At 42.0% G+C, this 23393-nt stretch overlaps 1 protein-coding gene across 12 annotated transcripts in view; it reads left to right on the forward strand.

The window, feature by feature from the left end:
* The window catches only part of msi2b (musashi RNA-binding protein 2b), a 297133-nt gene that overhangs the window by 198400 nt on the left and 75340 nt on the right, over positions 1 to 23393 (forward strand). For all 12 annotated transcript variants that reach the window (XM_072691943.1, XM_072691935.1, XM_072691931.1 and 9 more), the window contains exon 8: positions 20841 to 20923. In XM_072691943.1, coding sequence (XP_072548044.1) covers positions 20841 to 20923 — 83 coding nt within the window. The remainder of the gene's footprint in view (positions 1 to 20840; positions 20924 to 23393) is intronic.

Consider the following 23393-nt stretch of genomic DNA (forward strand, 5'->3'; position numbering starts at 1 on the left):
TCAGTAGACGAGACTATATTTAATCATTTATCAAACCAAGGCTCTATACAGAAGCCTAGATAGATCAGTTGATCTGGTTCTATACAGACCTGTTTCCTTTACTAAAGAACCTTTAAAACCCTCAGATATTTTTACAGTCTCTGTAATTGAGCTAAATCTGTCTTTTTAGGATGCATGCAGTCAGTGTTTTTAAAAAGTACCGCTGATGCCCACAGTATACTCAGGAAAAGTACCATCATGCTTTAATTCATCATGATAATGATAACATATAGTCATAATAATAATGTGCCTCTGCTGGGTTACTGAATTTCAGTGTGGTTTTGTTTGTTTCTAAAACCGGACTCCATATATTTCCCTGTAATCCATTCCGCCACAGCATCCATGTGTTGTGTTGCTTTTATGACTGTGTGTGTGTGTGTGTGTGTGTGTGAGTGTGCGCATATGTGTGTGTGTGTGTGGCTGTGTTTGCACTATTTGTCCCTTCCCACTGACCTCCACTAAGTGCATCAGCACAGTGATAACCGCTGGCTGTGTTTTAGCTCTATCATTAGCCATTGCTGTGAGACCCGGTGCTAACCCCACAAATGTCTTCAGGAAAAGCGGGCAGTTCGGGGGGACTGTGCACTGTCCGGTCTATCTGAATAACCTTTAGATGAATTAGAGGCGTCTGGGCCAGCTGTGAGACCCCTCAGAGTGCATCTTCAAAGGTTGGCTAATAGTAGCGCACAGCTGGGAGCCAGACCATCAGATTGATCAGGCCTATCTCAAAGGGCAATTAAAGAAGGATAAAACGCCTCGAGCTAAAATGTAGTTAATAAAAAAGCAAGCCTTTAGCCTGTTCCTCTTCCTTCTGTTCACAGCGCCTCAGAATACTGATCAGAGGCAGGCTTACCAGCCAGCCCTGTGTTAAACTCCCGTCTTCAGTATTTTCTGTCCTCTGTTTTTACTGACTGTGTTCTTTCAGTTTTGTGAGGTTGTTGGTTGTTCCATGGCATTGTGATGTACTGTATCTGAGGCAGTGACTGTTGCTTTCAGTAGGTGCTATATCAGTTTAGCCAGTTTGGGCTTGCTTTGTGCAGACTGCTCCCCCTGACCACAAGTAGAAGTGTTACTGTTTTCGATTTCTGTGTTAATATTTAACATTTGAAGATGTAAGCTGACAGAATTCAGATATTCCCTCAAGCTCTTGTGTTTGTACTGCACTCTTTTGGTAAAGGAAAGGCTACATCATCTCAGTTTAAGGTTCTGGTGTTAAGTACTGAGAGCTTGTCTTAGTCTATAGTTGTAACGAACGACTGTAGAAAAGCATGGGGACAGCTCAACGTCTCTCAAAAGTAAAGCAACCACAGGCTGGCTGGTTGCAGTATGATGTGTCTCCCTGCCCATCCCTGTATGTTTTAACAGACAAACTTTCCACATCCAGTGTCTAATTTTCCCTGTGGAAATATTGGCACATTTATTTTATTTTCCCTGCTGGATCGTAAGAATATTGTAAGGGTTATGCTTAGGCATGAAGTAATTGACAGCCTTGACTGGAAAAGAGCGTCTTGTAGCTGGACTTGATATGAGCTGCACTTTTACTGTTGAAGCATTTCACTTACCGGACAAACTGAGTATTTAGGGGAAAAATACGCTCTACTTTTGCACTGTAAGCTCAGTAAAGGCGGTCTGAGACACACTTGGTCTGAGAGAAGGGGATGGGTCTTCCTCCTCCTCTGGTCTTTACTGTGCAGACTCTGTTTGCAAATTTGACAACATGGCAGACAGATTTGGCATCAGAAGGGAATGGAACCACTGCGTCCATGTTTGCTACACTCATTGGTTATAACAGTGCTGTAAGGCCTGACCTATTTGAACATTTTGTGATGGATACCAGTTTCAAAGCGCCAGGAATTCTGAAAACGGATAATCTGATATAATTTCAGTAGTTAGTTTCAGTAATGCCTGTAGTTTTAGTTAAATTGTGCTTTCTTGAAGATCATAAGTTGTTGGGGCAGAGTACCTTAATTCTGAGTATCAGCTGATACCAATCCGATCTTTGTTTTTCTGAAAAAAATATATATATATAAATAAATAAATACAGACACATTTTAGCTGCTAATGCATACTGAAGTAAACCAACTGTTTTTAGTAACTTTCAGTAATGAATCAGCTTCCTTCCTAAAATGTGGCATGGTCAAAAATGTTGGGAAAGAAAAAGCTCAAACAGAATCAAAGCACTAGAATCACTGATATTATGGTGTTTATTTGATACTTTCTAAGAACACTCCTCACTGCTGCAGGCTAGAATATCCGTTATAATATCCATAAATTGCGCCTAGAGGATGCTGAAGGGGCAATCTGCAGAAACAGTAAAAACAAAGGATTAGAATTGGATCTGTATATGTTAGCATATACATAGCAAAGCAATACCTGATGCCTACAAATGTGATGTGTCTTAATCTTCAATATTAGAATTATTAGAATGATTTAAGAAGATTATTGACATTTGGCTATATTTTATATGTTTATTTTTAAGCAAACTGGTGTTTTGTGCCCAACCTTTCAGGTTCTAATTAAAAAAAATAAAAGTGTAGTGTCTACTTTTTCAAAGAAATGTGCTTGTTTTTGTGTGAAATAAGTGAAATCTAATTAGCCGAATGTAACAATCCATTTGGAGATGTGTGCGACATGGAGGCATTAGAGAGTTGAGCTATCTGTTAATCTCTCTTTGGGTCATCTCATTACTTCTCGTTTTCTGTGTCTGCAGTGAAACACTAGCTCCAGCATTCTCTTCCTCTGATTCTTCCTGAAAGACTGTCTGTCTCCTCTGTCTCTGCCTAATGCTGCGTTCTGGCTCTAGTCCTTACTTGGATTCTGCACCCATGGCGACGGTGCTCCTAAATCTTGACCGGTGTGAATGCCTGAGTGTGTGTGTGGAGAAATCCCCGGCATAAAGACCCGGGCCAAGCCGGCAGGCCAGACAAGGCACAGGAAGGCAGCAGTGAGAGTGAGGCGCTCCACGCAGCAGAGCTTTTAATTTCTGCTAATTCACCTTGGCGCCATCCCAGGCGCAGTGATTAAAAGAGTGGAGATGTGCTGGAATGACTCTATAATGTACATTTTCACATTTGATTATACAAGCAATTATGCTGCACTTAATAAAATTTCAAACGTGCTCTGGAGGAATGCAATGCACAGCAACATATGCTGATGGAGAAGTCCCTTCCCTATTGTCTGTGACCTCCCACTACATTCACCAGGCTTTTGGCTGGTCTGTGCCTGGAGTAGTGATGATTGCTCTGTGGTGTAAGACACAGTACAGTATGTATATCACAACATATATGTATACATATGTAGACATACCCTCATACCCTTATAACCACCTGCCTAATGTGCTGTTAGCCGTCCCTGTGCTGCCAAAACAGGAAGCCGCTGTAGAAGTGGACAGGGGTTAGCATGGGCACTGACTGATCTGCAGCTACATGGCCTCATGCACCTCAGGGCATTTGTGCGATGTGTGTTTTGACACTTTCCTCCCATAACCACCATTAAAACTATTTGTGGCTTATGCCTCAGTAGCCCTTCTGTTGTGGCACATGATTATGTGATGACCTGTTCTGGACTACTAAAGGCGTTTTTACGCCTAAAAGTCTAAACCTGCAGCCAAGTTGGCATCTCCTTTGTGGACAGTGCCTCACGATACTTGACATTGATATGTCAAGTGTATTGTCAATGCTGCGAGTTGCCTTACCAGGTGGCACAGAAGCAGAATTCGGCTCCCTTCCAGTGCACACAAAGGCTATGAAACACTATGAGGGCTAAGAAACACTGTGAGTACTCTGAAACACTAAAGATACCTGATATGGAACAGATCAGAAAATCACAATCTTGACTTGATAATTCAGCACAAGAACAATCACATACAATCCTATTGTCATCATCTCTAATTATAATCATACTGCAATGAAAAGAATCAGTTTAGTAAGCTTAACAAATAAACATCGTTATCAGTTTTTCTCCATAGAGAGAAAACACTGGTTCACATAAGATCAGTCCTTGCTAAGTGATAGTGAGAGAGACCTGTGAACTCTCAGCTCACTGTTCCTGAAGTGTGTTTCCTCAGTAGTATAGCTGTGTGAATATACAGACGTTTTCCTGTGTAACACATCAGTGGCGGATGTGCATATTGCTTATTTGTTTTGATGGAGATATGCAGAAATGCACAACATATGCTGGGAGTGCGTGTGGACGCACAAGACCAAATGACACAGGAAAACTGTCTACACCTTCTGTGCGTGTGTTGTTAATTAGGCAAGAGTTAATCGTTGATCTCTCTGAATGTGCCATATGTGCTCAAACATTACAAATCTGGGCCGAGTCATAGAGAGTGGCTCAATTACATTCTATTAGTGTTCTTCATCTCCTAAAGATGATATGAGCTCTCCACTGCCTCTCTCTCTCTCTCTCTCTCTCTCTCTCTCTCTCTCTCTCACTTTGTGTGTAAACATGCAGATTTTAATCTGTCAGGCTCTTTCAGCCATGTGTGAATATTATGCAGTTAATGTAGTGTATGATTACCCACAGGAAAACTACAATGCGAGTGTAAAAGTGAACTTTACTTGAAAGCATTGTGCAAACGTGTTGCCTCGATCAATTCGTTCAAGCTAATGAGATGAAATTTCACTTAACTGTGCATTCTTGCTTTGATGAGGCTTGATGAGTTGTTTGTTTGATGTGACCATTCATTAATCCATTAATTTAGTCATTGTCATGTTTGTTCCTTCAATTGTTAATGAATTAATTATTTAAGGTTTTTAATGTTTTTACATTTATGACATTTACCTGATGCTCTTATTCAGAGCGACTCTCAAGGTTGCCCAAGGACTCTTATTGGTGTAGTGCAGTATAGTAACCCAGAATCAAACCCCACATGGTGTTGCAGGTCACTGGCGGGTCACTGGCAGGTAACGGTGTTATATATTGCACCACACCAACCCCATTCGTTAATTTGAGTCTCACTATGTTATTAAATTCATTCTTTTCTTGGCATAGTTGAATGAGGAGAGTTCGATACACAGCCTTGAGTTGCTACACAGTCTGGGCCTTTGCGTGATGCCACTGGGCGAGGAAGGTGCGTCAAAAGCGGGTTGGGAGAAAGCGAAAGCACAGGAAGCAAGCGGGTGTCTGTGCTTGCCCAACAGCCTTCCAGTTGAGGCAGTTCTGCTAGCTGAACAGATAAACAGGCGACGGGATAGGGGCACTATGCAAGACTTGCGTTTTGGCAGTATAAGAGTTATAGTGGTCTTGTTACAGTGCTAAAACAGTTGTTATGGCTATGCTAGCATTGTGACTTGACATGTTGATTCTGAGTGAGCCGTAGCAGTGCCCTGCAGTAAACCAGCCAATAAGAGTAGAGATAATCAAATTATTTATATGCCCATCATAGGGAAAAACAGCCTGACCAAATCATAATGTTGTGAATGGGTGTGTACAGCTGCGTTTGGCCATTTTTCACCCTTGCCAAAGTCACCTGGCCATGTCTCTCATGTAAACATCAACATCAACAAACTATTAAAAGAAAAAACATTCTATGGTAACTTTAATATATTTATTTGCTCTCTGCTTTAGTTGGATTGGTTTGTTATTTTTATATTTATGTATTCATTCATTCTTATTCTCACTCTTATTTGTATATGCATATATTTACCTATGAATTAATTAGACATTCATCAAGTCATTCCATTGTTTAAATTAATGATTTTTTTTTTCCTGTCTTCATTCATTCACTCATTCTTCAGGGTTTAATTAGTTTGGTCATTATTTTAAGTAGCAATGCTATCATTTTGAGCGTTATAATTAAAATCTGTGTTATGTGCCAATAAGTCCTAACTTGTATTACTTTTGTTGTCTTTATTAACATACAAAGGTGAAGGTCGTGCTTTTTCATATTTCTTCTGTGTATTGATAAGAGATCGACTATAAAGGCAATTGAAAATAAGCTTCACACCATCAGAGCTTAGCCTCATTTGCTGCACTTGGTTTTTCGGAGGCCTTTGGAACTTATTTTCGGTAGTTCTTTAAAGTTGTTCCAATACAAACGGCCTCTATCTGTTCTACCAGCTGCATGTTCATTTGTACTGCTAGCTTTGTGCAGTGCAGATTAATGAAACAGGAACTTTCAACTCACCAAGGGCAGGCAAATTTAGGCTACTCCAAGGGGCTTTCCCATAGATAAGATCAGAGCCTGCATTCTTTTTATTTGTGAGCACTCTAAATTGGATTTGTCTATGCATAACGTCCCTTATCTCAAGAACTCAGTTCTTCTTGTATAGATTATTAGGTTCTTGTTTTATTTATTTATTTATTTGTTTATTTATTTATTTATTTATTTATGTATTCAGTTTTTTTTTTGTTTTGTTTGTTTGTTTTTTTGTTTTTTTTTGCTTTAGCTTTGGCTTTTTAAATCGTGTTACTGTGCACCAATTTCTCTCAGCCCAGACGATGAAGTATTGGGCAGATACAGGAAAGCAGGGGTGTAGGGGCTGTTGGTGCTTTGAGTGAAAAATTCCCACTTTTTCCAGCGAACTGTGTGTGTCTATTTAAGTAGGACAGTAAAATTGATGGCCCAGTGCTGCTAGGTGACCTACATACGCAAGCTTGGACAGAATAGATCCCTGAACACACACAAGTGGAGTTGTAGGTGTGAAAGTCAGCACAGCCAGACTGTACACACACACACACACACACACACGTGCGCGCTTCACTACAACTGCTGATGTTTTTAAAATGACACTTTTAAGAGCATGGAGTAAATTTTGTTTTTCATCTATTTTAGCTGTCTCTAAATCCCAAATCCCAGTGCTTGTAAGACTCTCACCTTAAAAAAATAAGCAATTCAGTCCAGGTCCAGGACTTACATCAGCACTGTTGTGCACTGCTGTAACTCAGCATCTCCCAAAGAAACTTTGTTAAATTGATATTGATGACATGAATCAGTATAATGACATAATACATCTGATCTGATCAGGGAATGTAACATTTACACAGTTGGGCTAAATTCACACTGTGTGGGGAAAATGGTGAGATCCAATATGAAGATATGATGATATATATTCCAATGTGAAGATATTTCTATTTGTTAGTTGTTTTATCCAATCAGATCCTACTATTCTAATTGGATAAAAAGTTAAACTACTTTAATTAATCATATGTTGGTGTGATTTTTGTACTATGACTGTTTTCTTAAAATTTGGTAACAAAAAAAAAGAAAGAAATAATAATATTTGGTCTTACTCACAGTATCCCAATATATTGCAATATATTGAATCATAACTCTTCTATCGTATCAGATCAGATTCTTGCCAGTACACAGCTCTATCCAATACACTACAATGTGACCTCTATCTGAACAGTCGTGAATTCATGTGACTTTAAAATCAATCCAACTCAATATTCATCATAACTTAGCACACATGGCCACAACAGGCCACTTACAGCAGTATCATCAAAACGTCTGTTACTATGGCTACACTTTGCATCTTTTGTTTAGGAATCTGAAAGAGAGAGAGTGCAGGCAGTGTAAACAAACAGCGCTCTTGAAGAGGAAAAATCGAATGAATGACTCTTCAGAATCAGGTTCGGCTCTTAGGATATTTTGTAAAAAGAAAAGAAAGGAATGAAAGGAGTTTCTTCTCACGGACTGAGTAGCCATTTTCAAATGATCTAAAGGCAGCTGTTAATGCGTTGTGGGCTGATTAATATACACCGATCAGCCAGAACATTACAGAGCACTACTGACAGGTAAAGTACCATTGATTTACAATTACATTATTGAGTACAATTGATGAAACCATTGATTATCAGTTCTCAGTTCTTGAAGGTGATGCATAGTGTCATGAAGAATCTGATCCACTATAACAAGAACCAAACTGTGATATCTAGATGACCAGGTGAGGAACATCTCTCTCTAAAACATCAGGCAGATCTTGTGGGGTCTTTCTGGTGTGCAGTGATCAGTGCATACCCAAAAGTGGTCCAGGAAAAGACAAAAGACGAGTCATGGGCACCTAAGGCTTAATCATGATGATGATAATCCATGGAGGCCCCCTACCTCACAACTTACAGGACTTGCTTAGCTCAGAAAATTTCTTCCCCCCCCCCCCCTTTTTTTCTCTCTCTGCCTTTCTCAAGGGCAACGGCTTGAGCGTCACAGTTTGTAAAATCTAAAAGCCTGATAAAGGAGGAATCTGGTAATGAGATCTATTGGTTTAGTTGTTAGAAAGTGGATGGTTGTTGGGACAGTTTGGAATGGCTAATTAGACATAATGATTGAGGGCTGGTGCCCCGTGTGAGGGCTAAAAGAGATGAGGTGAAAAGATCCGGATGCATAATTCAGTAGCAGATTAAGGTGAAGCTCTGTCTCTTTAATGGTCATTTACACTGCTGGGAGGGTTTGTTAAGAAAGAAAAGAGGTGTCAACACACTTGACTGAACCTTAACCCTTGCTCTAGGCTATAGAGATTAGCCTCATGTTAATGGTTTTGTGGGGTAAATGATGTGTCTTGCCATATTCAAGACATAAAACACACTGAGATTAGAAACAGGAGTCGTGGTATGTATTTATTTTCGGTCTTCTTCCTCTGTGAAGGGATGAACGCTGGTGTAGGAGGTCCCACTCTGCTAGCCTTGGCTGCCACCAATGGCATTTACGCAACAACCACCATGTTATCAAAAATGATTTTTTTTTTCCCCATCCTGCCTTAATTTGTCATGCCAATTGCTTCCTTTGAGAAATTCCTATCATGGCTCTCGCCTTGATGTGTCTTCTGTAATTAAGGCCCAAATTGTTTTGATGCTAGTGTAATCACATTAGCCTTTGCAGAGGAGAAGGGTGAAATTGGACTTGTTGCTCCAGTGCCTGTGAGAAGGCGGCAGCCTGTGTGGAGTTTATGGATTATGAAACAAAGAACTGTCAGAATGCATCGTGCTCAAAGCTCCCTCCCATATGGCGCTCCATTACTGGGCCTGTCAGAGCCGAACACATAGCCACAGACACAATCAACTCGTCTTTCACATAGTTAAAGACAAGAATGAGATAAATGTTGGGGTATGATATGGAAAAAATGGCTCAATTGGAGTTAGGAGTGTGTGCTGTGTTTATGTTGGCTTTGCTTGTTGATGTTCTTCAAGTTCTCTCAACAGCACCATCAAAGCAGCCAAATTGAATTGAAGTTATCATATTTTATTAAAGCGGATGGAGTTAGTTATTATTAAATTATAGTGGACTCACTTTCTAATGTGTACTGACTTACTAAACAATATGACAATCCTGAGAAATCTTTGTAGCGATGGACCGATATTGGGTTAAATTGCAGGTGCGATGACTATGTCCAAAGGTGTGAAAAGTATTCACATTCAGAATTGTAGATACTAGGGTTTGAAATCGACTTCTATAGAAGTTGAAGCTTCAACTTAAGCTTTTTACTCTAGTTTCAAAAGTATAAAAGTAAAACTAATGTAAGGAAAACAAATTCCAAAAGCTTAGGCCGCTCCACAGGGGCCTATAGTGCACTACCTATACCCTCCTCCCCAAAAAAACATATTTCTAAAAGTCATAATGACGATAATGCTCTATTAAAATGTTTATGTTGAAAAATGATGGGATGTATTAGGCTGCCTATTTCAGCTGCATATCTGCCCATTGAAAATGAATGCATTTTAGTAATATCAAATATATATAAGGAGCATCTATGTGTACTACTGAGCATTAACATGTGTTTCATGGAGCGGAAAATATGATGAGTAGTTGTCTGGTATTGTAATGGAGCAAAAAGTCAAACTTCAGAGGCATTTGATTAATAAGCTTTATTTTTATTATAAACCTCTATATTTATTCTCATCCAACCACAATTCACACTTTCCACATGCCGCAATTTATCTGGATCTGTTTGTTTGTTTGTTTGTTTGTTTGTTTGTTTTTGACGATGACAAGCCGGAATGAAAACAAACTGAAATGAAATAGGGTTAACGAGGCTATTTTTAAAATGTAAAAAATAGACAGCACAGACAACTGTACAGATAAAAAAAACAAAACAACATAAGTAAGGTATGTCCATACATATCAGTCCACACAGATGCTGAAATGTATGCATTTATTTCAGAATTAAAATTGGAACTAAATCCCCCTGGATCAGCATTACAGAGACATGTGATCCTTTATCTTAAAATGAGGACGGTATTTCAAAATTACAACATGTCTGATGCGTCACATTTCTGTCCTACTTCTGTCTAATAGAAATGAGCTCATTCCCCCATGCACATTTAAGAGAGCCACAGGGTGGTGTTAAAAACAAGCACACTTTCTCTCACACAAGTTTTCATCACCTATACTTCTGTCAGTAGCAGTTGTGTCAACAGCGAGTGGATCTGTAGCTGAGCTAACTTAGCAAAGGCTGGCTTAGCGAGTGGCCTACAGATCCAAAACCATGGAGTCATTTTCGTCTAAACGTTTATAAGTGGGCTTTCTGTCAGACAGGCATCGAATTTATTCTGTGGGGAGCAGATTGTTATCCTGCTATAACTGAGGTAATGCTAACCAGCCTCTCTGTCCTGATTCAGAGTAGTAATTGTATTATTTTTAATTGTATTCAGTTTCTTTTAGTCATTTTATCTACAATTTGGACTTTACATTAAACTATACATTGTGAGAATTTCACTCTGTGTGTGTTTGTGTGTGTGTATTTGTGCAGTATTAAACTTTATCTCCGTCCTTGTAAATTGCTTTCTAAATGAGTCCATATATTACATTCTACAACTTGTATACACAGACTGTAGTATATATCATAGCTAATGGTGTGGAGTTGAGGAATTTCCTTTATCTGTGTTTCAGGGTCTTCTCTATTGCCCCTATAGCTCTTTGGCATAGCACTGCTCCACATTTTCTGCAGATAGACCCTGCTGACTCTGCACACCTAGCACCATCCTCTTCATCTGTCTTCTTTAATGAGGGAGGATGGACTTAGATCATTAGCCATTAGGAAGGAACAGCTTCCTCTGACGCTCCTGGTATTTGGGGTTTTGAGGTGGCTTTCGGAGCGCCTAATGTCGCTATAAATCTCACATGGCTCTGAGTGTGAGCGGAAGGCAGTGGCTTTCATCGCGTTGTTATTGCTATTATTGTATCAAAGTTGGGCTTGGTGTCTTCAGGTAGAACCTCTGCCCACTTCTGTTTCTGACCATTGCTTTTTAGCACGTGCAAGGCTGAAGATGTTAAAGCTGAATAGCAGCATAGCCGGTGAGTAATGATGCAAAGTGTGATTTATGGTGGGTGCAGTGCATCCACTGTGTTAATGGTGTGGAAGGTCAGTGCAGTGCCAGTGGAGCTCAGACCTCACCAAATTCTACATGATGATGAGTTCACGTGCTTCCTGAAGTTTTATAAAGTGTTATTTCTCACTCACAGCTCATTAAAATAAAGGGAGAAATTGTGTTTGTGCATATAGAGCAATTATGAAGTAATTAGCCAATTAGTAGGATGCAGTCGCAGCACTAATTGTACACTACAAATGCTCATATATACACTCACTCTCACTCACAGACTCTCTTGAAACTCTCTCTGTAGCAACTGCATACCAACACCCAAATAACCACCGGAACACCATAGCAACAATATGTCAAATCCCTAGCACTCGCTTAGCAACATCACAGCCATTCATTACTTACCTCATTAAGATATCTGAATTGGACAAAAGTATTGGGACACATCCTGCTTTTGTTGGAGTTACTGTCCAGGGAAGGCTTTCTACTAGATTCTTAAGAGCATTGCTGTGAGGATTTGATTGCATTCAGCAGCAAGAAAATTAGTGAAGTAAGGATGTTTGATGGAGCACCGTCATTCCAGAAAACACAGTTCCATTGCTCCACAGCTTAGTGCTGGGGGGCTTTATACCTCTCAAACCCATTCCTGGCATTAGGCATGGTGCCAGTAAGTATAAGCTATGTGTGTTTGTACATCTATTTGAGCAATGGGTGCAACTTGGAGTAGCTGAATGCATTCAGTAGGAGTGGCCACAAATATTTGGACATATAGTGTGTATAAGACCATATTTTCTTAGCATTATTACAAACTGTTTGTCATGACAACATTTTGATTTGCTCTTTCAATTTCTTTTTCTAGTTCAAATATAATTTTGTGATTAGTGACGCCCAAACTGAACCATTTGAAAGGGCTGAGCAAAATGACTCAATTCCTCCACTCTGATTTGACGTGTGTGAACAGTTGGAGCTCAGCTGAAAGCCGAATATATTCAGTCTTACGTATGTCTGTGTATAGAATGGACCCCCTTCACGATTGTGTGAATTGATGGAAGAGTAAACATGCCTATATTTTTGAGCTTAGCCTAATTATTCACTATGTTGTTTACAATCTATACCGAACAGTGAAACCTCAAGCGATTACTTATCAGAATACGTCAAAGAACAAATGTTCAGCTGTTCCTATTTATCAGCTTTTTCAGCACTTCATCAGTTTACACACAACAGTACGACAGCTTTTAGCAATCCTGTATGTAGTGATGCAGAGAATGTGAGTTTTGAACTGTTTGCTTTGAATACAAGAGCTCCAAAAGAACCAAAATGTGGGGAATTGTCTTGCATTTCTAACATCACATCTAATTACAGTTGATCAGCAAAGCAAGAGTAATAACTCAGCATCTGTATTTAGTGTCTTAAGCCTTTGCTGCAGCTTTGATAAATACTGTCTTCCTTAGAAAGATCAGCTTTTTTTTTTATCCTCTTGGTATTAACTTCTCACCTCTAAGCTTTAACCGCTGACAGAAGCTTTGCATTCACTCACCTGCTTTAACTGCCGTTATACTATCGACAGCACCACCAGAGCTATTCTGATGTTGAGTGTTGTTGGTTCAGATTTCTTCTTTGCCCTTGGCAATCCATTTCGCACACCATGCATGTACTTTGATCACATTACACACATACAAACGCGCACAGACTCACGCTCGCACATCACTGGAAGATTTATAGAGCGCCTGTCAGTGACGGCGCTCCTTCCCCGACGACTTTTCTTTCTCATATGCTCTTTTACACCTCTTTTTCGGCCCCTCGCTCGTTTCTGGGCGAGCCGCTTCTCACCCAAGTCATTATAATGTAGCGGGATGGCTGCTACTACAATCGATTCCGCTGTCTACTCTCATTTAGTTTACAAGGGTTCCGAGTTCCAAAGAGCTTACAGAGAGGCTATTTTTCTCTGCGCCCGTCTCCTTTTTGATTAAGAGGATGTGTAAATAAGGCCACAAACTCCCATCAATGCATGCCAATCTATTTATTGACTCTTAAGGATCATTCGCACTGTTCCCCATGGACTTCTCCTCTCGGTGGTGGAGAATAGAGCCTCGCCCATCGCACACACAGACACACACACCAGTGCAACAGAGAGGCCGACTGGCTGTCTAGCAGGGTAAAAAATTAAGTCCACTGACAGATTTTCTTGTGCTACTTTCTGCGTTCATTATTAATGGATGAGGAAGTGAGCCCATTTATCACAGTAAGGGGAGATTAATTGACACTGGCTTTTTGATTTGATTGTGTCACTTGATGTCTCTGGATATCACTGTATATTTCTGTCCTTTTTCTGGCTGTGGGATGTAAGGATGTGCTGGGCAAAGCAGGCCGACTACCATACACGCATGCTCACCCTTTGAGTCATGCTAGCTATGATTATTATTCAGTATGGCTATATCACCCCCCTGCTGTAGTAGCCACTCTTTTAGAGGGTTATGCGGTCACCAGTTTGGCTTATTAATCTTTAATCTTCTTAACTGTTAACAAAATGAGTATAGGCTACCTAGGGAATAACCACCCTTGACCCTTGTTGGGAGGCACTCCCTGTGGGAGAAGTCCATTCTCAGTGTACCTTCACTACAGCAGCTCTACAACATCCCACAAAGTTGGTGGTTTCTAAGATACTATCACACTGCCCCTGGTACCCTACTATCATGGTCTTTGGGACATCAGTCAAATCGCATCCTTTGACTATCATTTGGCTTCCTCATTAATAGGTGCAGCAAACCTTGTCACGTAGTCTGAGAGTCTGTGAGGTCCCGAGCTTAGTTCATTCAAAACCCTATGAATGAACTGTGTAGTTTTTCATATATAGGTCGGAATCAGTCAAAAGGCAGGCTATTTAATTCTGAGAGTTGGGTTTTCGAGTGATTCAACTGTCCTCACGCTCTCTGTGTGGCCCCTCCCTCTCCCCTCGTCACACAGCACAATGCTGGCCAACGTGGGTTTGTTGGCTAGCATTACATATGCCTGGCATTAGACATGGTGCCAATACGTTCATGTTAATATGATCCATAGAATCCTATTCTATTGGCACTACTACTAGGTCTAGGGACTAGACCTACTGTGTGTGTGTGTGCATTTGCACATTTGTGTCAGCAGTGGGAGCAACTTTAAGTAGCAGAATTTGTAGCATTCAATAGAAGGTGTGTCCACAAATATTTGGACATTATTGTATTGCAGTTCCTTTTTGGGACGCATTGAAGGTAGAGTGAGTGAAGAGAGGGCTTTGCAGTGGAAGTTAAAGATCCACACTGAAGTGTTGGTTGCAATTAAATACTCAACAGGTTGTTTGTATGCTAATCAATAATTATAATTCATATTTTAATACATGAACCTAGTGTTAAATAGCTGTACCTAACGTAGTTCACTGTCACTGCTTCCCAATGTATGCACACACACACACACACACACACATTCACAGTTTTGTGTACCTGAATTTGCCTGTATTCCTTTGCGAGGAAAGGCCGTGGGCGATGGGGTGGAAAAGACTGGCTTTTTTTCAGTGTTTAATATGCAACATGCAATCTATGTCCCATCTCTCATCTGGAAAGGATACGCCGCATTGGTAATAATATCTGATTTGGTTGTGTACCTCTTCCCTTCAAATACATCGAACTGCTTCAGGCACCCTCAGCTGTTTAAGCAAAGGTCAGTGGAAGACTCATTGATTTAGCATTTTAATTTTATTTGTGCTTGGCTCCGAGGGGGACTGGCATTAAGCGTGGCGGAGCCTCTTTGTTTTGTAAGAGGCTGTGAATGCCTGGCTGTCTGTGGAGACCGGGCCTGCCTCGCTCTCTGCCTAATAAGTGTGAGATGCCGCCCAGACGCCTCTGTAATAGCCACTAACACTTATTATCCTGCTTGAGATTGGAAATCCATGTGTTGTCATTGAGGGATCTCAAAAAATAAAAGTGTGTGTGTGTGTGTTGGGGGGGGGAGAAGAAAAACACCCACCCTATCAAATACACACTAAAGATTGTGTAGACGTATCTTCTTTTTTTCCCCTTACCTTATTTCACAAGCACCCTCTGGAAGATATGGTTTCAGGTCGCTACAGACTGCTTTGTTTGTTTTGAGTTGGGTTCAATAAATTAACGGCACCAGATACATTCAGGCACCAAGACTCTATGTTTCTATGCTGGTGCAGAAGCAGATGTTGCTTTGCAGCGCATTCCTCTCCTTCGTCTGACTTTGAAGGGGCTGAGTATCGGCTCCCTCCTTAAAAGATCGTGTTAGCCGCCATGCTAGTCAGCCTCGTCATTAAGCAGCCTGGAGGGGCTTTGATTTGCTGCCTCCTCTGATGGCGGGCTGGGAGCTCACTCTGCCGATACTGCCCTGAACTCTGACACAGACGGCCAGCCAGATCGTTACCTGATCCCTCTCGCTGAGGTTTTAGACAATATGAGCTCACTACGACAGAGCATGAGGGTAATTGTTCTCAGAAGCGCTTGGTAAATCTGAAATGAGCTCAGAACGCTGCATCAGTTTTAACCCTGTAGATGTTGCAGTTATCTCTGAAACCTTTCTGTGAAGGATTTTTGACTCATAACTCATGAAATCAAGTAGTGTTATGGTGTAATAACAAATTATGGTGTTCAGTTTTTAAATCTGGTCATGTTTTGTTGACTCTATGAATGAGAAGTCGTCCTCTACAGGAAACAAACAGAAATATGGGGGTTTTCGTTTGCATACATCTATGTGATATAACACACATTTACTCAAGGGCATGTTATGCTCTATATGTCCAAATGTTTGTGGACACCCCTTCTAATGAATATATTCAACTACTTTAAGTTGCACCCATTGCTGACACACAGCTTGTCTAGTTTCTGTAAAGAAGTCCTGCTGATAGTATAGGACCCTCTGGAGCAGATAAACACAAATCTAATTAACATCCCCCTCCCCCCACCCAGCATTCAGTGGAATGGTGTTCTCTGGATTGGTGGTGCTCTTTTAAAGACAATGCTTTTGGTGGGTTGGTGATCATCCAACATTCTGACCTCACTAATGCTCTTGTCGCTAAATTTGATTTCAGAAGAAACAATGAATGAGCTGGCGTCCCAGTACTGTAGTCCATATATTGTATTTTTGACCGACACAAGGGGGGCAGAACAATGCAGCAGGATGTGTACTGTTTCTGCACTTGTGTATCAGTATAGATGATTAAATGTTATATATTACCAGGTACCCTTATTAAATATAAGCTGTTTTTGTACAAAAACATTTCAAATGGTCCTAATTTTGTTCGTTGTGCATGAAATTGGTTGTGTTTGTGGTGTGTGTTTGGGGGGGGTGCAGGTACATGGGCTCCTGACGGTCCACCCCATGCTGCTCCTGCAGCCTTCCTCCTGCCTGCTGAGAAATTGCTCCTGACAGCTGATTTGTTGGTTGTCAGAAGTGGTCGCTGTGCGGCTGATAAGGGTGCGGAGGCCTGAGATGGAAAACTAACCGCTTCTCATGATTTCAAAGGCGGGCCCATCACGGCACAGCCCCACGGACACATGTAAATGTCTCCCAGCAGAAAAGGGACATTTTGCCCTGCGCTGGTTTCTGCTCTCCCGTGACTTAAACTTGCACTTGCATCTAAGAGCAAATAATTTTGGGCAAAAGGTACCTAGAGTTTCATCTTTCATTAAACCGTTTTTTTTTTTAACTGTTTTTTTTTTTTTTGTGCTTGTGCCACTGATATCCCTTTTAACAGAGAACAAAGAAAGAAGAAAGGAAAGAGGCGAGGCCATAAGGCAGGATAATCAGGCCCGGAGAGAGTGCGACTGGAGCTGCAGATAGGAAACAGTGACATCTTTTCTGATTAGCTGACGCAGCAGGCCGGCTCTGCAGTGTTTAAGGGTATAAAAGCAGTGGATGTGGAAATGGCCCCAGGCCGGCTGGGCCTCAGACAGGCAGCTCTGTCAAACGGACGGAGTGAGCAAGGTACAGAGACCCACGGAGAGGGAGAGGGAGAGGGAGAGGGAGAGAGGGAGAGGGAGAGAGGGAGAGAGGGAGAGGGAGAGAGGGAGAGAGAGAGAGGGAGAGAGAGAGAGGGAGAGAGAGAGAGAAAGAGAGAAAGAGAAAGAGGCATCACAGAGCATGTACCTCCGGCCCATGTCCCCTGTCACCCCAAGGGCTTGCCAGGACAGGTGGAGCAGGAATAAGACGAGGAGGGAAGCAGGACAGATCCAAGGGTTACGTATCTGAGCCGTGAGCCCAAAGCGGGACCCGATCCAGCCTCCAGCTGAGCGTCAGCCCCAGGCAGCAACAGGATGCATTAATGGGCTCATACAGGAAGCCATCGTGAGAGGAGAGGTCACTGAGTAATTGGCTGCAAATTCCGCTCCAGCATCCGCCCATGAGAGCATGAGGCAGCGGCTCCAATAACTCACATTATCCTCAGGATGGCAGCTGTGGCTAGAGACGCTACCTCACCCTGCGAGGAAGGTGGTGGGGTTAGAGGTGGGAGGGGCTCTATCTCAATTCAAAGTGGGATTTGCACAGGCGACAAATTAGGGTAACGACCGTGAATAACCTCCTGGTCCGAGCATACAATAAATGACCTCAATTAACCTTTGCCGTGGCCCAACATGATGGGCTTGTATAGTTACAGTGTGACTCATGGCATGGATCCTGCGGCATCATTTAGGACGACAGCAAGCTAAACTTGTTGTCGTTGTTGTCAGGAAGTCTGGTGGGTTTCATCACTCAACGTGTTCAAAAAAGCACCAGCTTTGACCAGAAAGAGGCCGTTTGAATGACCATGCACAATAACCAACCATGAACATTTGTTTAGAAGCAGGTTATTGTGGTGCTACAGCGAAAACACACCCACATGAAACAAATTAAGATGCCTGTGAAGATATTGTGGGATATAATTAATCTAAGCCACCCAATTACCTAATAATAAAATTATGCAAAAATCACTCCAGCTCCGAAGTCATTGACTTTTCTCAAGTTTCCAAATAAGGTTTAAAGACTAAGACACTAATACATAATGCGCAATGCCCAAGGCAGTCAGAATAAGTCTGCATGTGGTTCATATAGCTTACTTATCTGTACCTCTGGAGAAAGCCACTCCTACACATATTTATTTATTTATTTATTTATTTATTTATTTATTTTTATTATAAATATCCTCAAAATCTGGGTTGCACTAGCATAGCATGCCCCTACCATGGTGCACTCAGGCATGCTTCACCTCACATTCACCCTAGATCAAACACCCCGTGTGAATCCTGTCATAAATCGAAAGGTCCAGATTTTATTAAATTGTCATCCTACTCATACTACAGGCTGGGCAACCCTAGCTGTCTCATCCCAAGGCCTGCTTGTCCATCCACATTTTATATGCTGTTATTCAAAACCTTCTATCAAGATCTTTTACATGCTGCTGACTGGTTCAAACAACTCCCAAAGTTGTGACAATCTTGGTCTAAAGGGTACTTTTTTATCATGGTATGTTCTCAAGGGTATCTTTTTAGTGCCCTCAGTTATGAAGTGCAATTGTTCTATATTCTGCTGCGGTTTCTGTGGGGAAAGTGAATGGGGTGCACCTTTAAAACTAATTTAAGACACACATATGGACCTTAAGGACTTGTCATATCTTCGAATGTACATTTACATTGTTTGTATGTTGTTTATACTACCTGCCCTCGTAAAGTTTTTGATGGGGTATGCAAAGCAGACAGCTTGACTGACTAGCTAGGATTTAGGTTGATAATCAAAAGCACTGTACACACAGCACCATGAATAACCGGTCGAAGTGAAAACTGACAGTTGCAGTCATCCAGAGGTGCAATATATACCAGACAGTCCATGTATGTCTGTGGGAAGAGCGTCTGGGAGGCCAAGACTGGGCCTACAGCAACCTGACGCTCCCACAGAGTACCGCCTACCTTTGGCAACTTTCAGTGTTTACGCTGAAGGAGAGAGATTTGTAAGGAGCTTGTGATGTTACTGGGTTACGAAGCCAAGTAGCACATGCAGCGGTGATGTTCTCCTCCCCAAATGAAAAAAAGAGAGAAAAGAAAAAAACGACTGTACTTATAATCACCCTGAGGTCACGTGGGGTCAGAAGGAGGGCTGGCAGTTTGTTTATCTGCCGCCCTCTTATCGGCCTTCGTGCTCTTTTTATCTGCTTTTATCACAGCGGGCATGAAGTGGGCTCCGCCGCTTCCTCTTTCAGGCTCTCTGTCGACTACGCTGACCTGCTGACCCTCAGGGCTTATCTCGCACTTTCTTAAAAGCCCAGAAGCCATGTCTGAATGCAGCGGGGTGCCAGAGTTGGGTTACACGATTCTTCTACTTCTGTTGGCCTTCTCTCGCTTTGTCTCTGTTTGCTGTGAGCTTGTACTGATTAACCTACAGGGGAGGCTGAGCCTGAGCCGGGCTGTAACTGATGGACGTGTGTGTGTGTGTGTGTGTGTGTGTGTGTGTGTGTGTGTGTGTGTGTGTGTGTGTGTTTCTGAGTGTGTATATGTTTGAATGCCCGGCTATGTTAAGAGTGGGTTGTATGGTAGAAATGCTGTTTTTTGTTTGTTTGTTTGTTTGTTGCTGCAAATACATGCTATGTAAACAAGCCTGGTACAGACAGACAAAATGCACCAGCAAAACAGTTGTGGCACATAAAACAATATATTAAAAATATTAATAAAATTCATAAACTCATAATAACTTATGAGTTATGAGAATTCGAGTGATGTTACTCATCAGTCAGCCATATTATTAGTCCCACCTGACTAATATTGAGTAGGTCCCCCTTAAGCCACTACGACAGATCTGTAAGCAGTGGCATTTTGTCATACTGCCAACCCCTGTGTATGGGTTTGAATGTTTTCCTTTATGTTTGTAACTGTATATGGATGTTTGAATGGCCTGTACTCATCTAATTTCAAGTTGCAGGCTTTTTCAGATGACTAGCTCACTCTCAAAAGATCGGCAATCTCTTGTGTTATTCACTAGATCCGTTTCTTTCTCACTTGAATAGTAGGATTTGTGCCAATGTTTTTAATATGGGTGAAAAACTTCTTAGCCGAGACACTTAGGAGTATGGAAAATAGTGTGTCATGCATTGAAACACCAGCAAAGCAACACCAAATATTTAGTAATGGGATTCAGATGCAGGGCTGGCTCTATGAATGTCATTAAACAGGCTTTGAGCTTCCTCCCTCTCGGAGGAGCAGACTCATAGCTATTTTAATAATGCCCAGGTCTTCATCACTTTAACAGCAAAAGAGCCCCTGCGCTGTACTAGATACATAATTTGCACGTCATTAGGAGCCAATAAAGTGTAGATTGCTGCATGACTCAATGACTCATTTATGTCTGCACCATGCAGTATTAGCAATCAACAGATATTTGTTGCTTTTCCTGTTCATTTAACTGCTTCTGTGTTAGTTCACTTCAATCATGTGCTTCTTCTCCCCTCCTCCCCCTCTTTCTCTCCTCTTTTTCCATCTCTCCCTCTCTCTTTTCCTTCTCTCCTCGTCTTTCCTCTTTCCTCTGTGCAGGATTTGGCTTCGTAACTTTCGAGAATGAGGATGTGGTGGAGAAAGTCTGTGAGATTCATTTTCATGAAATCAATAATAAAATGGTAAGTCAGTTTTCACCTCAATTTTTCACTGTGGGGGCCAGGATTAATGTTTGATAGTGGGCGCCGAGGTGGTCTTCGTAATGGCCGGAGAGAAGCTGGGGTGACCTAGGAGCAGGTGAAGCAAGGAGTCTTCCCCATTCGCCGACATCCTGGGCGTGGGCCGTGCCATGTTATTGCTGTGCACTGGCCACAAAGCATGAAATTGTGTCTTGGAGCCCTGTCCACCAGACTGGGAGAAGCAACCTGTCCGTGCCCTCAGTCGCAATTCCCTCAGCCAAGGAGGGCTGCAAGAGGAGCTGGCATTCATTTTGGGGGCCTTGTTAAAAGTGTATGGTGGAAAGATTGCGAAGAGATTTAAAAATCATAGCCTTGGCGGCGCTAGCAGTGTGCTACCTGACACCCTGCTTACTGTTTTATAGGTTCTGCTGAATTTTTCATTCAGTTTTCTTTCTTTCCAGTGTCCTGCTCAGGGTTTTAGGAAGGGAGGGTACGTGAGGGACAGGGTGGTGACCCTGAGGCTAAGACAGTAAGGACACTGTTTTGACTAGCAAAGCATTCCCTCCGGTTTGCACCGTGCTGCATTAAATGCAGCACAAGGATGAGCGCTTTTCTCCCATTCCACTTTATCACCAACCCAGCAGAATTGCTGATGAAGGCCAGCAAGGAAGTCCTTCAAGTCTAAAGCACTTACAGGCCTCGGATATCACGAGTCAAGTTTGTCATAGCAACTGACTTGCAGATGAAGCCTCGCACCACTCTGAGAGAGGAACTATTGGTGGCTTTTGTTAAGCAATGAGTCTCTGCGGTTCTGACGAAACAGGCTGACACATGGAGACCTGCCTGTTCTGGACACTTCCTGGAACTCCAGCAGACACACTACTAGCACGCTATTGATTTTGATATAATATTGCATCAAATGCTCTCATTGTTCAGGGAGCACCAAGCGAATTTCTTCTCTTTTTTTGGGGGGGTTCTTTCGATCTCTCTAAGCAGGACACTGGCTATCCATCGACTGGCAGCGTTAAATTGGGCCATGGGGGGATTGCATGCATCGTTAGGACCAGTAGGGGAGGTTAAGGAGAAAAGGAATATGGTGGGAGGGGGTGAGCAAGAAGATTCAACTGCTACGTTCATTATTGGCTTCCTTCCCCTGAAAATGACAACTTTGTTGTGCTCTTGCTGTTCAGGTTTGACAGTACTAGAATGGAAGATGTGGGACCAATAATGTGGTCAAGAGTTTTAGGTGTTTTTTGTGGAAGCCATGCTGAAGTAGAACCCACTGTTTGTCTCTGTTTCCTCTTTTCCTAGTGATATCAAATGCTGTCGTTGAGTTGCTTTTGCCAAAAAGATCAAAGTGGTCTCTGAAGCATCATCTGCTCATGAGCTCTGTGTGCATATTTGACTTGCTAATTCATCCATGGTAATATTGTTATTATGTTGAATATTTTGTAAAACGGCGGTAATGATCTCCCTCTGCTAGCCGAGGCGCCAGCTCAATGCGTGCATTGCCTCGTTGGTCTGCAGCCATCTCCAGAAGCACCATCTGTGACCCCTTAGCCCTGGGCTTTGGGAGAGTGGAGAAGCTCTTTTTAGAGAGCCTCTGATGACCTGGAGATGGCCACTCAAAAGCTGCCGGGGCTCTGGAGGGCCTTAAATGGCTCTGAATGGTTCCAGGCCCTGGAAAAGATAGAGCATCCCAGACCCCAGGCCTGCTGATCACTTCGTTTGATATCTGGCCTGGATGCATCAGGCCACCATTAAACATTCAAGAGATACCTCTTCTGCCCCTGAGGATGGGGCAAGAGAGGCCCTGACCTGCTCCAGTTAAGCTCTTACCCTCTGTCCACTGTTTGCTCCAACCACAGCTTGGGAGATAGAACAGAACAGGGCAGGTTCATCTGAGCCAGTGTATCAATTCCTTAAATGAATGCCCTTATGTACAGTAAGATCACAATGGTATTTAATAAGAAATTCCCTCATTTTGTGACCTTGTTCTTGGTTTAATATAGTGCAGCGATAGTGAGTTGCTAAGTGGTGCTTAGCTGTGGTTTGAGAGCTTGCCGGTAGCATACGCTGTGTGCACCTTTTTTAAAAGCAGTAGCGTTTGTCACACACAAGAATCGTAATCTCTGTCTAAATGGGAAGATGAACTCTGCTCTTCTATGTGTGGTGTGGAAGAGTTATCCGCTATGCTAACCATTCTCTCTGGCTCAGGCGTTCTATAACCATAGAATAACCATAGAATAGAATAAACATTTTTTGTAAAAGAGATGTGAAGAAGCTTAAACATGCTACATAACCTCACATGAACTTCTTCATAAGCCTTTATAAGTTTTTTTTTTACACGTACATCTCTTTTGCCAAAGTGGTTCTTTAAGCCAACGAAAACTCTGCAGGCATTTAGTTAAACTGTGTCACTTGAAAATTGACACAGTGGCTAGAAATTGTGGGGGCAGTGTAGCCAATGGTT

Source organism: Salminus brasiliensis, chromosome 11, assembly GCF_030463535.1.
Source record: "Salminus brasiliensis chromosome 11, fSalBra1.hap2, whole genome shotgun sequence".
Lineage (NCBI taxonomy): Eukaryota > Metazoa > Chordata > Actinopteri > Characiformes > Bryconidae > Salminus > Salminus brasiliensis.